Source organism: Myxocyprinus asiaticus, chromosome 39 (assembly GCF_019703515.2).
Source record: "Myxocyprinus asiaticus isolate MX2 ecotype Aquarium Trade chromosome 39, UBuf_Myxa_2, whole genome shotgun sequence".
NCBI classification, from domain to species: domain Eukaryota; kingdom Metazoa; phylum Chordata; class Actinopteri; order Cypriniformes; family Catostomidae; genus Myxocyprinus; species Myxocyprinus asiaticus.
Window position 1 is genome coordinate 21,068,328 of NC_059382.1, and position 15,938 is coordinate 21,084,265.

At 43.5% G+C, this 15,938-nt stretch overlaps 1 protein-coding gene across 1 annotated transcript in view; it reads left to right on the plus strand.

Annotated features, from left to right (window-relative positions):
- Positions 1-1,448: 1,448 nt before the first annotated feature.
- The window catches only part of LOC127429718 (alpha-2-macroglobulin-P-like), a 53,693-nt gene continuing 39,203 nt past the window's right edge, over positions 1,449-15,938 (plus strand). Inside the window, exons 1-14 of the mRNA XM_051678825.1 lie at positions 1,449-1,585; positions 1,852-2,032; positions 2,141-2,297; positions 10,799-10,851; positions 11,058-11,078; positions 11,258-11,423; positions 11,531-11,615; positions 11,700-11,814; positions 11,924-12,044; positions 12,274-12,383; positions 12,462-12,632; positions 12,723-12,956; positions 13,081-13,293; positions 13,435-13,584. Coding sequence (XP_051534785.1) covers positions 1,500-1,585; positions 1,852-2,032; positions 2,141-2,297; positions 10,799-10,851; positions 11,058-11,078; positions 11,258-11,423; positions 11,531-11,615; positions 11,700-11,814; positions 11,924-12,044; positions 12,274-12,383; positions 12,462-12,632; positions 12,723-12,956; positions 13,081-13,293; positions 13,435-13,584 — 1,863 coding nt within the window. The 5' untranslated portion in view covers positions 1,449-1,499. The remainder of the gene's footprint in view (positions 1,586-1,851; positions 2,033-2,140; positions 2,298-10,798; positions 10,852-11,057; positions 11,079-11,257; positions 11,424-11,530; positions 11,616-11,699; positions 11,815-11,923; positions 12,045-12,273; positions 12,384-12,461; positions 12,633-12,722; positions 12,957-13,080; positions 13,294-13,434; positions 13,585-15,938) is intronic.

The window sequence follows — 15,938 nt, forward strand, 5'->3', positions numbered from 1 at the left end:
GGTTAGTAAGTGATTTTATCACACTAAAATCATGTTAACACGCATGTTGTTTATGTCTTGTAGCTATACATTTTGAAACTCGAGTATTTTAACATTAAAAAATTAGCCCCCATTCACTTCCATTGTAAGTGCCTCACTGTAACCCAGATTTTTGCTTTTTATAAAGAGGAGGGGCAAGTCCAAATACATTTTTGTGGTAATCAATATAATGCCACAAATGCTGTTGATTGAGCTAAACTTGTATTGAACTCTGAATATTCCTTTAAAGGTGTACTAACTTTTTTCCTCATTTAAAAAGTTTTACTTCTAAGGACATTAATTGTAGTTTTGAAATGTGTATAAAATCTTGCCCACTCACATTACATGAAGAGTCCAGTCATGTTAGTAACCTTATAAAAGCTGTTTTATTCTTCATTGAGAGGGTTCCATCATGGAGGCTGACATGTTAGGGTCAAATGACCAACTGAATACTACTTGCTTAATCTCAGTAAGCTTCCTGTTATTAGACACTTCAACTTATGGTTTAAATTAATCATTACTGACTGTGAACAGTGAATTTCTACAAAGGCATTGTTAACTAAAAACTATTGCGTTCAAGTTCAAGATGACATTTTCACAAAAATACTGAGTGTACCTTTAATTTCTAGATATAATGTCAAATGACAAGAAATTACATTGTAATCTAAGGGGGAAAAAGTAACAGTTGGGAGAAATTACAATAATGAACACTTCTTTAATACACAGCAATGGACACAAAAAATTCTGGGGGGAAAAAACCCTCAAACATTGTTGCAATTTACTGTAACTCTCAGATATGTGTGTAGGTGGTCCTTAACCTTTAATTGCAGTGGTATTGTTTGTTTAAACAGGACAGAGAGGTCAGCATACATTCGTTTCTTTCTGTATAAATGAGCAGAGTTTGTACAGATGATATGATTAGTACATTTTAGTATTTTCTTTGAAGATCTTCTTTCTATTGACCATGTGAATGCCTGTTGATAACAGGAATCAACACAGAAACAAACAGAAAACCTATTTTGACTGTAAATATATGATGAATGAACAGAATATTCAGATCTTTCCCTATTGTATAATTGCAGCATAAATGCACTATTAACTCTTGAGTTTTTGAACTGTAAATGGTGAAGGTAGGAGCCTTATTCACTGTTTTTGTTGCACAAAAAGATGTTATTTATCATTATAATTTGTATTATTATTTTATTTCATAAAATAATTTAATATATTTTCAGATAATTTGAAGTATTTTTTTTTTTTTTTGTTTAAATACATTTATTTTATTTTTTTTTAATGTATTTTTTTTTTTTAGCAGTTTTGGCATTAACAGTGCAAGTTTTCAAACTGAACTGCCTTCATAGTTGAATCATTAATCAGATGATCAATACAAATGTTTTTTAAGGACCTCCTTCAGCATGAGAGTCCCCTTTAAAGGGACCAGATTTAAAAGTCCATATTTATTGTCTGGATGACCGGTCGTCATCATGGCTCTTAATGTTAGTTGTATTTGGAAAGGGCTCCTTGTAGTCTCCTTCCTCCTCATCTCTGTCAATGGACAAACATCAGGGCCGTAAGTAAATTTCAGAGGTTTTTACTGAAGAACATTGTTGATCAATGTAGTAGTGTCTGTTTTAATTTTAAAGTTATTCTTGTTGGTCACTCTTTTCCAGTACACAAAAATAAATAAATAAATACATGAGACAAACTAAATTAGCTGTGATGGTTTGCACTGAAATATACTTCAGCATTTATTGAAAAGTGCCAAAGTTGTTTTGTCTACCTAATTGTACCTAACCACTCAGAAAAATGATAGAGTACTGTATTATTTCTCAACAGATTTTTTATGGTGACATTTCCTGCAGTGATCCAGTCAGGATCTGAGGCCAAACTGTGTGCAAGTCTTCTTAAGCCCAATGAGAGCCTTGTAATGAACATTTATCTGGTTAATGGTAACCAGAGCACATTACTGATAAAGGAGAGGACTAATAAAGAGTTTCATCGCTGTTTTATCTTCCAGGTCTGGCATAATAACAAACTAATATATTTCTTTCATCATAATGCCATTTCTTTTTTGTAATTGGAATGTTTACTGAGGATGTGAAAACAGAGTATTATTTCTCATCAGGCTCCACTGACAGAAGCAGATGCAGTGCGGAAAATGAAAGTAGAAATTCAAGGGGAGTCTTTTGAGATGATTGAAGAACGAAAAGTCATGTTCAGACATTACCATCCTTTGACCTTTATCCAGACTGATAAACCCATCTATATGCCAGGACAAACAGGTGAATCAGGAATGTTTCAGAGGTTAAAAGTTCACTAAATAATTTTAAACAATAGTGATTGTCCTCCCCTAAAGGTTTCTCGCCTCCTGTGAAATCTCATTGGTCAAAAATTCAGCTCCTCATAACTGTGCAGTAGACATCAAATTTTGTAGATTGGCAATAATTGTACCATGTTGCACAGCAAGTTTTGCGTTCGGCATGGACATAAGCTGTATCCAAAATTGTCCAAAATCTCTTTCCACTAAATAGTGCACTATTTCGGGTGTTGGCCATTTTGTAGTGGTGTCTGAATTCTGAGTGAACAACTCGTACAGAAATGTACACTGATTTAACTTAAGAACTTCAGACAGATAGAAGTATCAGCTAATGCAGAAAATGCCTCAAATCGTTCATGGGTCAAAAATGACAGCTGTTGCAAAACCAGTAAACAGAGGAGAAAAGATACAGTGTGGGGGCAAGAACAGATAAGAGATAAGTAGGAAACAAGATATGTGTGCATGGTCTTTGGACCATTGCCAACAGCTCTGAAAACAAGTTTAGTCACTAGTCTGTTAGGGATACTCTCAGACTCTTAGTACTCTCAAATTCAACATATATTTAAAGCTCAAATAATTAAAAATCAGTTAAAGAAATACTGCAAGTAATGTTAGTTCCCTATCTGTCACTCACTCGACGTTGTGTCAATGTAGTGACACTAGGGGTCACTCTTGGGAGCCCCAAACACCTCTGCTTTTTGAAAAAAGGCCAATGGGAACATTGCCCCCGGACATACGGATATTAAAGGAGCTGGTATGCAATCACTCATTCAGATTTTCTCTTCGGAGCCGATCGGTTCTATTCATTGAGCTGAATTAATCCGCAGAGTTCATTCACCTCATCTGCTGGATTTACAGCGCATATCAGCGGTGGAGTGCAGAGAACGCCCCTGGGCGCTTCGGCAGAACAACAAAAAAAAGAGTATATTCTAAAAAAGAGTATATTTTCAATTCTAAAAGAGCGGCACACACGGAACGTCTTTTTTAAGACACCTTACCACTTGTGTGTTATTCCTGGTTGCGGTCGTTATCTCTCCGCTTCTGATGGACACGATCGCTGTCTTACGTGTCTGGACGCTGCCCACGCGGAGACTTCGTTCGTGGATGGGTCTTGTCCTCATTGCGAGAACATGACCATGGCAACGTTGCGGTCGTGGCTTGCCTTCGAAAGAAAGCAAGCCACCCCAGCAGCTCCCCGCCTCTGTCCTTCTACCTACGGGTATGAAGCCACATCGGTTAGCACTGGGGGCGATTTGGGGACTCCAATGGGACCACCTCCACTGGGTAACCCACTCCCAGCACACTCACTTGCCCCAGTCGGGCTCTCGGATGAGACCGCCGGCTCGTCTCAGGGCGAGTTCGACCTCTTATTCGGGGCCCGGGAAGACGATAAACTATCAAGCGCAGCATCGGAGAGCTGGCTCGTCCACTCTGATGCGGAGGCTTCGGCTGGCCTTCCCCTTCGGGTGTAGTCGCCCAGTCTCAGGCCAATGCGGAGATAGACGGACATGCTTTCCCGGGCTGCCATGAGCGACGGGCTAGAGTGGAACCCTCCACTCTCCCCTGAACCCTCATGGCTCAATGATTGGTTCCTGAGCCCAGAGCACCGCTCATGGCCACACCCCGCCCCGGTTCCTTTCTTTCCGGAAGTGCATGAGGAGCTGACAAGATCATGGGGGGCACCTTTTACTACCCGGTCCCGATCTTTCAGCTCCCCCGCTCTCACTACCCTTGATGGTGGGGCAGCCAAGGGGTATTCGGTGATCCCCCAGGTGGATAAGGTGCTCGCGGTGCACTTGTGCTCCCATCCAGGGTCTGTAGGTTTACATCGTCTCTGACGGCTAAGGCCTACGGTGCCGCTGGACAAGCCGCCTCCGCCCTGCATGCCATGGCTCTCCTGCAGGTACACCAAGCCAAGGCACTGAAAGAACTGCACGAGGGTAGTTCCGACCCGGGATTGATGCAGGAAGCAGACGCCACCCGTCTCACGGCTGGCCGCCAAGAACCCTAGGAAGGCTTCAAAGTGCCCCTGAGATGGGCGACCCAGGGACGAGGAGATCCGCTTCTACAGAGCTTGTAGACAGACCACTCCATCCCTCAGCGGAGGGCCAGGAGGAAAATCATTTGTTTCATTTTTCACCGCATGCCCAAGAAGCTGCAGTACCCAAAACTTCAACAAAAGAGTGGTTTCCTTGTTCTCTGGGTCACATGTCAGGTGCGCACGGCCATCGTCACGACCACCGTCCACCGTCCCATTTTGGCAGGTTTGGCACTCCAGCGGTGGAACCCCTGCCCCTGCACGCCCAGCTGTGGCACAAACATGCCCACACCGGGTTGCTTCTGACGGTTTGTGGGGACGATGTTCCTCCTCCCCCCTCCTCGACCAATCTTATGGTGGCCGTTAGGAGCCAGGTAAGTGCTTCAATGTCTCTGGACTCAGCACGGCCACGGGGTTCGAGCCCCCTCGATGTGGTGCCTCGGGCTCTGCCCTGCCCCGCCACGAGGCCCCACCCGCTGGTACGTTCGACGTGATTACCCCCTTGGTCCCCCTCGCCTGGAGTTTAGACCCGTGGCTCGCGCTTTCCAACCCATTGCGATGGTTGACCCGGACCGTCCAACTCGGCAACGTGATTCAGTTCGCCAGGCACCCGCCCAGGTTCAGCGGCGTCCGCTTCACCTCGGTGAAGGGCGAGAACGCCGCTAACTTGCGTGTGGAGATCGCTACCCTTCTACGGAAGGGTGCGATAGAGCCTGTCCCTCCGGCTGAGATGAAGAAAGGGTTTTACAGCCCCTACTTCATTGTACCGAAGAAAGGCGGTGGGTTGCGGCCAATCTTGGACCTGCGAGTACTGAACCGGTCCTTGCACAGACTCCCATTTAAGATGCTGATGCAAAAACACATTTTAGCGAGCGTCCGGCATCAAGATTGGTTTGCAGCGGTAGACCTGAAGGATGCGTACTTTCACGTCTCGGTTTTACCTCGACACAGACCCTTCCTGCGCTTTGCTTTCGAGGGCTGGGCGGACCAGTACAAGGTCCTCCCCTTCGGCCTGTCCTTGTCCCCTCGCGTCTTCACAAAGGTCGCAGAGGCAGCCCTTGCCCCGCTAAGGGAAGTGGGCATCCACATCCTCAATTATCTCGATGACTGGCTAATCCTAACTCACTCTCGGGATGTGTTGTGTGTGCACAGGGACCTGGTGCTCATGCACCTCAGCCGACTGGGGCTTTGGGTCAACTGGGAAAAGAGCAAGCTCTCCCCGGTTCAAAGTATCTCTTTTCTCGGCTTGGAGTTGGACTTAGTCTCGATGACGGCGCGCCTCACGAACAAGCGTGCATGCACAGTCAGTGCTGAACTTTCCCAGTTGAACCGAAGCCCCAGTCAGGTTGATGCATATGAGACCACTTCTGTACTGGCTTCAGACTCGAGTCCTGAGATGGGCAAGGCGCCGCGGGACACATCGCGTGGTCATCACACCGATCTGTCGCCACCTCTTCAGCCTTTGGACCGACCTTGCATTTCTATGGGCAGGGGTTCCCCGAGAGCAGATCTCCATGCGTGTCATGGTTACAGCAGATGCCTCCAAGATGGGCTGGGGTGCACACATCCACCGGCTCCTGGACTGGCCCACGGCTGCGTTGGCACATCAACTGCCTCAAGTTGTTGGCAGTACTGTTCACCCTGCGGAGGTTCCGGCCGTTGATCCAGGGCAAGCATGTGTAGGTCCGGACAGACAACACAGCGACAGTAGCGTACATCAACCATCAAGGCGGTCTATGCTCCCGTTACATGTCACAACTCACCCGCTGTCTCCTCCTCTGGAGTCAGCAGCGCCTCAAGTCGCTATGAGCCACTCACATCCCAGGCGACCTCAACACCGCAGCGGACGCGCTGTCATGACAGGTTACACTCAGGGGAGAGTGGAGACTCCACCCCCAGGTGGTCCAGCTGATTTGGAGTCGATTCGGTCGAGCACAGGTAGACCTGTTTGCTTCCCGGGAATCCTCCCACTGCCCGCTTTGGTACACTCTGACCGAGGCACCCCTCGGTATAGACACGCTGGCACACAGCTGGCCCCCTGGACTACGCAAATATGCGTTTCCCCCAGTGAGCCTACTTGCACAGACCCTGTGCAAGGTCAGGCAGGACGAGGAGCAGATCATCCTAGTAGCACCCTTCTGGCCCACCCAGATGTAGTTCTCGGACCTCACGCTCCTTGCGACAGCCCCCCCCCCCCGGCAAATTCCCCTGAGGAAGGACCTGCTTTCTCAGGGACGGGGCACCATCTGGCACCCGTGACCAGACCTCTGGAATCTCCACGTCTGGCCCTTGGACAGGACGTGGAAGACCTAAGTGGCCTACCACCCGTGGTGGTAGACATGATCACTCAGGCTAGGGCTCCCTCTACGAGGCGCCTGTATGCCTTGAAGTGGCGTCTGTTCGCTAAGTGGTGTTCTTCCCGACATGAAGACCCCCAGAGATGCGCAGTTGGATCGGTGCTTTCCTTCCTGCAGGAGAAGCTGGAGGGGCGGCTGTCTCCCTCCACCTTGAAGGTGTATGTAGCCGCCATTTCGGCACATCACGAGGCAGTGGATGGTAAGTATATGGGGAAGCACGACTTGATCATCAGGTTCCTGAGAGGCGCTAGGAGGTTGAATCCCTCCAGACCATGCCTCATGCCCTCGTGGGACCTCTCTGTAGTCCTTCGGAGTCTACGGGCTGCTCCCTTTAAGCCTCTGGAGTCAGTTGAGCTTAAGGCACTCTCTTTGAAGACTGCCCTCCTGACTGCGCTCACTTCCATCAAGAGGGTAGGAGACCTGCAGGCATTCTCTGTCAGTGAATTGTGCCTGGAGTTCGGTCCGGGTTACTCTCACGTGATCCTGAGACCCCGACCGGGCTATGTGCCCAAGGTTCCCACGACCCCGTTTAGCAATCAGGTGGTGAACCTGCAAGCGCTGCCCCAGGAGGAGGCAGACCCAGCTTTGGTGTTGTGTGCTTTACGCATCTATTTGGATCACACGCAGAGCTTTAGAAGCTCCAAGCAGCTCTTTGTCTGTTTTGGTGGACAGCGGAAAGGAAGCGCTGTCTCCAAACAGAGGATCGCCCACTGGGTCGTTGACGCCATCATGATGGCATATCATGCCCAGGACGTGCCGCCCCCTGTGGGGTTACGAGCCCACTCTACTAGGAGTGTAGTGGCCTCCTGGGCCCTGACCAGTGGCGCCTCTTTGGCAGACATCTGCAAAGCAGCGGGCTGGGCAACACCCAACACCCAACACCTTTGCTAGGTTCTATAATCTCCGAGTTGAGCCGGTTTTGTCCCGTGTGTTGTCAGGTCCGAACAGGTAAGTTCCGGGACAGCTGGCCAGGTGTACCGCTTGCACATAGTGCTTTTCCCCTCCCATGAGGTAAAGACGTGCACTTTTGACTCCCAGTCGTGTTCACAAGTTGTGATCCCTGGATGACTTTCCTCCTTAGCCCTGTGGCAGACGAGTTTGCATAGAAACTCACTGCTGGCACAGTACATGTGCTAATTAGGCCTTGTACTGAGGTAGGTGCTCCACATGTGGTGGTTCCCCGTAGGTGACCCCATGTGATATCTTCCGCTAAATCGTTTCCCTGTCGGTAAACTGCATCTTCCTTGGGCAGAGGTCCCTCTGCCCCCATCACCATGTTTGTAGAAACTCCTCCCCCCTTGGGTAGGACCTACCATGGGACTTCTCCACATGACATACTTCCGACAAGACTCGGTAAGACCATGTGATGTATTTTCACTCAAACCCCCCACCCCCCTTTTTTTTCGGGACGGGGTGTGGTTTCCGCGGTGTCTTCCCCTTGGGAGTGACACCCCCGACATAGACATTTATGGCCCCCAGTCGGTTAACAAATTCCACTCTTTTTGGGGAGAAAAAAAGAGGAAAAGAGGCCACGGCTGGCCTAGCCTGTCCCTATTTTTTGGGCAGTCGACTTGTTCCTGAAGGACTGTTTGATGCTCATAAGAGTGTTGGGGGAGGTTATGTGACGGCCTGGTGCGCTGGCTACGAGGCACGCAGCGGTCTGCCCATCTCGCACCGCCAGTCTACGTAACACAGTTCAGCTAGTTGTGGCATTTTGTATAGGGACCCCTAGTGTCATTACATCGACACAATGTCGAGTGAGTGACAGATAGGGAACGTCCTGGTTACTTTCGTAACCTCCTTTCCCTGATGTAGGGAACAAGACATTGTGTCCCTCTTGCCACAACACTGAACTACCTGCTGAAATGGCCGGGACCTTGTCTCGGCTCCTCAGCACAAAACCTGAATGAGTGGTTGCATACCAGCTCCTTTTATACCCGTACGGGGGGGAGTGGCATGCAAATTCCACTCGCCAATTCCCATTGGCCTTTTTTCAAAAAGCAGAGGTGTTTGGGGCTCCCAAGAGTCTCGTTCCCTCCATCAAGGAACAGAGGTTACGAAAGTAACCAGGATGATTGTACTGGTGATATCTATCTCCGTCTTGGGCTTGATCCTTGGGTCAAAATAATAATTCATTAATAAGACATTGTATAAATCATAAATTAATTCCATGCAAACATCCTTCTGACACAATTGTAAAAAAGTTTTCTCTCATCAAATTGATGCACACAAAATAATTTATGTACAGTAAGTTTTGGCTTCCAGCAGGGGCACCATTAGTATTTTTGGGCCCCCTGACAACTTTGCACTCTGGGACCCCTATCTTACTGCAACCAACACAACATTTTCTTTTTTCATTAAAAGTTATCATTATTAATAAACGTGAACACAAGCATGACTGCACATTCAATAAGAGACAGTAAAAAATGACCTAATGCATTAAATAGCAATAACTACACAATAAATGAACATATACTGTACATATTAGAATATTTGATCATGACATGTTTTTGAGTTGAAATGGTGTTTCTAACAGAAATATTAGATTTTTATGTTTTAAATGTTGATTTAAATCATCTCATGGAATATCTGATGGCAATTCTGTGGTAAGCATTACCACAGATTTGACCATGGATGGCTTACTGTATCATTGAGTAGGTCAGTGGAACGATGGTTTCTTTAAAACGAACTATAGCATGGAACAAACTATTGTCATGGAAAAAACAGTAGCCTTAACATTTAAAATGTATAATTAAAACTGCCTTTGTTATAATAAAACTAGGTAGACTTATCCTTCTACTTTTATAGTTTTAATATTGTGGAGAGTGGGGCGGGCCGAGCAGCGACTGTGCGGAGCGAGGCCAGGTTGGACACATGCAGCGGATTATCTCGTCCAGCTGTGGCTGATTACAGCGTTAACGGGTGAGAGATGCAGTCGGGGAGAGACACAGGGAGAGAGAGAGACTCAATGAAGCTGTTTATGTGTAGTGAATCTGAAATGCAAATAGAGTTTATGTGTAGTGTTGAGCTGAAAAGTCAACGGAGTTTATGTGTAGTGAAGCTGAAAAGCAAATTGAGTTTATGTGTAGTGTTGAGCTGAAAAGCAAATAGAGTTTATGTGTATTGTTGAGCTGAAAAGCCAACAGAGAGTATGTGTAGTGAAGCTGAAAAGTAAACCTTTTGTGTACTGCTGAAAAGTGGCCTTATTGTGTGCGACTGAAAAGTGCAACAATAAATGTCTACGTGTTTGTCAAGCTGACCCCAGCTTCCTCCTTTTCCAAGAACATCCTTACAAATATGAATCAATAACATTTCTGTCAAATCATTGTTACTACTGTTGGTGTAACTCCAGTAATAGCACACACTATGATTTCTCATCTTTTCCTCGTCAGCTCTGTTTAAAAAATTGCATCTGTCTGGCCTTATGAGATATTTGACATACTCCATAGCACTTCAAAGTAGAAAATTCTTGGTTTAATTCAGGTTTTGTGGTCTGCCCCACTCTGTTTTGTGCTCCACATGATCCTGTCAAGCCTGGATTATGGCATCATGGCATCCAGCGTGAGGATGAGCGCTGTACAAATTGGAAGTGCATTTAGCGCTTGAAAAATGCTTTTGGCATTAAACCACTGAACGTTTTACGGGGTATTCCACACACTAAATCATCTTTTCTTATCAAGTAAGAGCAGTCTTCATTTTAGTTAACCAGTGTGAAGTGGCCATTTATCACAAAATCTTGCAGGATAAAACTCGGGGTTTCTCCTGGGCCCCCTGTCTGTCCAGGGCCCTTAGAATCATCCTAATCATCCCCACCCCCCACCCCCACCCTTTATGGAACCCCTGCCTTCCAGGATCAACATTAAAATACTGTGAACAAAATGGTACAGAAAAGACAATGTGACCAATGAAGGGCAAGTAAACTTATATTTGTAACTTAAAAGGGCCACAATTACATCAGTGCATAGTTTGTAATGGTTCTACAGATACACAATACATAAGAGCCAAGATACTGATTATCAAATTAAAGCCTTGGTAATAATTAGATTTTATAACTCATTTCTGTTTTCACAGTGCAATTCAGAGTTGTTACCATGGATACAAATTTTGTACCCCTTGATCAGCAGGTCTGGTGTATTTTCTTTTTAACATAAAATACATTTTTAAAGCAGCATGATTTTATTATCCTTTCTGAACAAACTGCAAGATGTTGTTTGTGTTTATGTACTGTGAGACATCTGCCTCATCCCAAAATGTTTTTCATTGTTTTTTTTGTTTTTTAATCATTTTTATACAATAAATGTTTAATTACTATTTTCTCTTTCATTTACAGTATAGTACAGTGGTGCTTGAGGTGAGAATGCAAAACCTCCTCCTGTACAGTCATTCATGAGAAGCACAAATTTGAAGTCTTATTAACACTTTGAATATATGTTAAAAAATAAGTATTTTTTTACTACTTGGATTATTTCAATAATGGTCAAGGTTTATGTAGCTGAATGTCTGCACTGTGTCTTCTTTGGTATTAAATAGGACAGTCATCAGAACAGGATTGGTCAATGGACAAATATTTCCTCAACAAAGTGGATATTGCAGCGTTCTTATGAATTAAACCCAGAGGCTCGTCAAGGCATGTACACACTGAAGGCTTTTATTGGTGAAAGACTAATCACACATGATTTTGAGGTGAAAAAGTATGGTAAGTTACAACAACAAACAAATGTGAATTGTTCACATTGGACTAATTATATCTATAGTCTTCATATATTGACTGTCAACAAATTATTGCTGCCCTCTGACTCTTAGTTTTGCCTAAGTTTGAAGTTACGGTATCAACACCAAAGACAGTGAGTGTGGATGATGAGGATATGACAATTGAGGTTTGCGGAAAGTGAGTGGTGTCTTTTATTTCAGCATTTATTAAAAAATATATAGTGTTTTCTTCCATCCTTCAGTTGCTTGTACCTTTTCACAGATACACTTACGGTCAGCCTGTACCAGGTAAATCATGGATGAAAGTGTGTCGTAATCCATTACATTACCTTTCTAGCCACGACATCATTCCACTGTGTTTCAGTGAAACCTTTGAGGTTTGTGCACTCTTATGCAGTACAAGAAATGGCATGTGACATTTATTTCCTCCATCTAGCTAATTAAGACACTCTTTAACTATTGTTTGTGTTCTTTCATTACCATTAGATGAAAAAAACAGGCTGTGCCTCTCACACCTTCAATGCATCTGCCTTTATGAACTCTACATTAAAGGATCAACTGCAAAATTATCTTCATGTGGAAGTGAAAGTAACAGAAGAAGGAACAGGTAAGCTATCATTGGACATATAACAGGATGATTCTTCAAACTGGGGCACTTCTGACTTCTTGAAATCTTGAAAAATGAATACAAAAAATTATTCATTTGCAACGTCAAAGCATTCATGCAAATAAAGATCAACCTTCAATTAGATTTGATGGTGTGGATGTTTGATATTGTGTGATATCTTTTTAAATATAAAAATACAAGTCACACAAAAAACATCTGTTTTTCCCAGAGACCATCATGACAAAATCTGAAACTGTATCTCTCACTTATGAAACCGGCAATGTTGTATTAACTGACCTACCCAAAACATACGTACATGGATCAGTTATAGAAGGAAAAGTAAGTATAAATTCAATTAATCTCAATTCAACAATATTAATATGCACACAGTTATTAATTCCTAAGTTTTTTTAATAGGTCAAACTTACAAATTTCAAAGGAGCGCCAATTCATAACAAAGAAGTATATCTTTTTGAGGGTGAAAGGTGGTCCCCAAACCTGCTGCTAAATCTTACTACAGACAACAACGGACTCGCCATCTTCTCACTTAATACATCTAGTCTTCATAACTATGACATTAATCTGATGGTATGATAACCATTGTTCACCCAGTTTTCATTAATGTTCTTTGAAGTCTTCATATTCCATGAAAGTAATTTCTCATTCATTGTTATCCAGGCAAGTGTATACCCAGAGATTTATAATCATGTCTACAACAAGCGTTACATCTCTATGGATCGAAAAACAGTTCAGATTTTCCAGCCAGCCACTCCGCACACCCCAACATTAAGTGAATTAACTATAGAGAATCTTAATCAACCATTAAAATGTGATGCTGAATTTCCAGTTACCATTAAGTATAATTTTGTTGGAGAGACTGTTGATGACTTCAACACTGACATTGTCTACATGGTGAGTACAAACACTGTATGCACACTATGTACAGTACTATAGTGACGCCTTCCTTTATTATTTGTTTAATAGTATTAATTGTCTGCATTGGTCAGTTTGTTAGCAGTGTTTCATCTGTCTTTAGGTCTTGTCCAAAGGAGTGATAATTCATCATGGATATGAGAAGGTTGAAGTGAAGGCTTCAAATGGAATATCAAGTGGCTCAGTGTCATTCAAACTGTCTGTTGATGTTGATCTGGTTCCAGTAGTGCAGATTCTGGCATACTGTGTTCTACCCAGTGAGAGCGTAGTTGCTGAGAGTATAAATTTCAACACTGAACAGTGTTTCCGAAACAAGGTATGAAAAAAAAGCTTTTAGGAACAGTATCTCTTTAGACATTCCCATAGCCAATCTTGCTGCTTTGAATGTATCAAGTTTTCCATAAAAAGCATTGAATGACAAAAAATACAATGTGTGATCATACTGTTGTTGTTCCAGGTGTCCCTGCAGTTTTCTCCAACTAAAGCAGTTCCAGGTGAAGAAAATACTCTACAGCTCTCAGCTGAACCTGGTTCACTGTGTGGCCTCAGTGCTGTAGATCAGAGTGTATTGATCTTGGAGTCAGGAAAACGGCTGAACACAGAAAAGGTGGAGATTTGTTCAAGTTCCTGTATTGATTTACGTTGCTGGAAAATCCATCTTAAGCTGGTAACTTTGTTTTGGAACGTGGTACTGTAGCTGGATTCTAGCTGGTTCAAGCTGGTCATGAGCAGCCACCATGTTACAAAAAATAGCTTGACTATCTTAAGATTAAGCTTTTTGCTGGTTCAAGATGGTTTACTGCAAGACAACATGATGATGTTGGTCTTTCTCACCATTAAATGTGTTATTTTGAAAGAAACACAGACATTAAGTATCCTGAGTTTAAATGTTAGAAATTCGGAGGGTTTTTATCTTTTCACTGGGAGCTCTCCAAAGAGTTCCCAGTTAAGAGATTTTGCTTAAAACCTATTCATAAAACTGCTAAGAGCAAGTTTTACTAAGAAAATCTTAATGTAAGAGTAAGGCGGAGTTGAGCTTGATGCTATGGATGACGTCACGTTTTATGAGCACGCTCTCTTAAATCGCCCAAAGAGATCGGTAGACAGTGAAGTGCAATTTGTCAGTAAATTCCTTGTAGACAGACAGTGAGATATGTACAGTAAATATATTTACACAACAGTTAGTTCCGGTCCTCAAATCTGATTGAACAAGAGATGATCCATGAGTACTGATGTCTCACACCATTAGAACTCGGATGCTTCACTGTTTGTATCACTCCACTTGTGTTTGTTGCACTCTAAACTTAAGTGTAAGATCAGCAGATGTTTAAAAGAGCTAGATGTGTGTCTTTTAATTTTTCCCTGTGACAATAAAGGTTTTAGCCAACAGGTGGTGACAAAAGACCATTTTTATGTGTTATGAGTACAGACGCCCTGATAATCTGGTCCGATACAGCGTTCATGCACTTGTACCCTTAAAAATGCTCATTTACCCAAAACCGATACCATCTGACATATGAATGTGATTACGTAAACATTCAGAGCACAAATGATGTCCTAGTGATATTATTAAACAGCAAAAGCTGCAATTTAATGAGATAAATTGAATGGTAATACATTCATTTGATTAAAGTGTTAATTAATTCATTTATTTAAACACCATTTTGTTAATAAAATTGAAATAAATTGTTGATATAGCATTCAGAAAAAAAAACAAGAAAAAAAAACAGAGTATCTGTACTTGTTCTCAAATAAACATTCCTTGTTATGAGCCAGTCAAGTTTGACGTGCATTAAGTCAGCACATGTCAGTCATCAAGCGGTTTCTTTGAAGTCATCATCATTGTCTCTCACTCCATGATTGCTCGGATTAATACTACACTACACCTGGGAACAGCTACAGCATTAAGGTTTATCACAACTGAGAGACACATCCAACAGAGTAATCACACATACTCATTACGGAGTTTCCACATAGTGACGAGATGTAATCAACATGGCGGAGGAGATAACGGTTTCTATAGTGAATGACTCTTGCGCACCAGTTACTGAAAAATACCAAGTGGGGGGGGGACCCCTACTTGAACAGATATTTTTACACAGAGAAAACCAAAATTCAAAAATTCCTATTATCTTCAGCAAGCTGACTAACACTTCACTACTGCTTGGGAGTCACAACAGACACAGGTAATTGGACAAGCACAGTCACGCGCTCTCTCTCTCTCTCTCTCTCTCTCTCTCTCTCTCTCTCTCTGTCTCTGTCTCTCTGTCTGTCTCAAACACACACACATCCTTGTTTCTCCAATAACTTCTTAGAAATAGCCCAAACCATCATTACTAGTTCTGAAGTGATATTTCTGAATTAGTAACAAAGGCTTGTGCGCATCTTGTGAACTAGCAACGGCAGATCCTGATCCGTGTCGTAAGAAAGTAGCTCCATGCACAAATGCGTTTTTTATTATTATTATTTACTTGTTCTTTGAATTATATTATAAAAGCAATATCACACTCGCAGTCGTGCTGTATGGCCCTAAATCAGCACGGTTGTAATTACCAGCGTAATCACAATTGTGCTGATGTAGGGCCATACAGCACTCTTGCTCGTGTGATGTTGCTTTAATATATATATACAGTGCATTCATGATGCAACAAGCTTCGCACACCTGGATTTGGGGATTTTCTGCCATTCTTCTCTGCAGATCCTCTCAAGCTCTGTCAGGTTGGATGGGTACTGTCAGAGGACAGCCATTTTCAAGTCTCTCCAGAGATGTTCGATTGGGTTCAAGTCCGGGCTCTGGCTGAGCCACTCAATGACATTCACAGAGCTGTCCCTAAGCCACTCTTGTGTTGTCTTGGCTGTGTGTTTAGGGTCATTGTCCTGTTGGAAGGTGAACCTTCGGCCCAGTCTGAGGTCTTGAGTGCTCTGGACCAGGTTTTCATTAAGGATATCTCTGTATTTTTC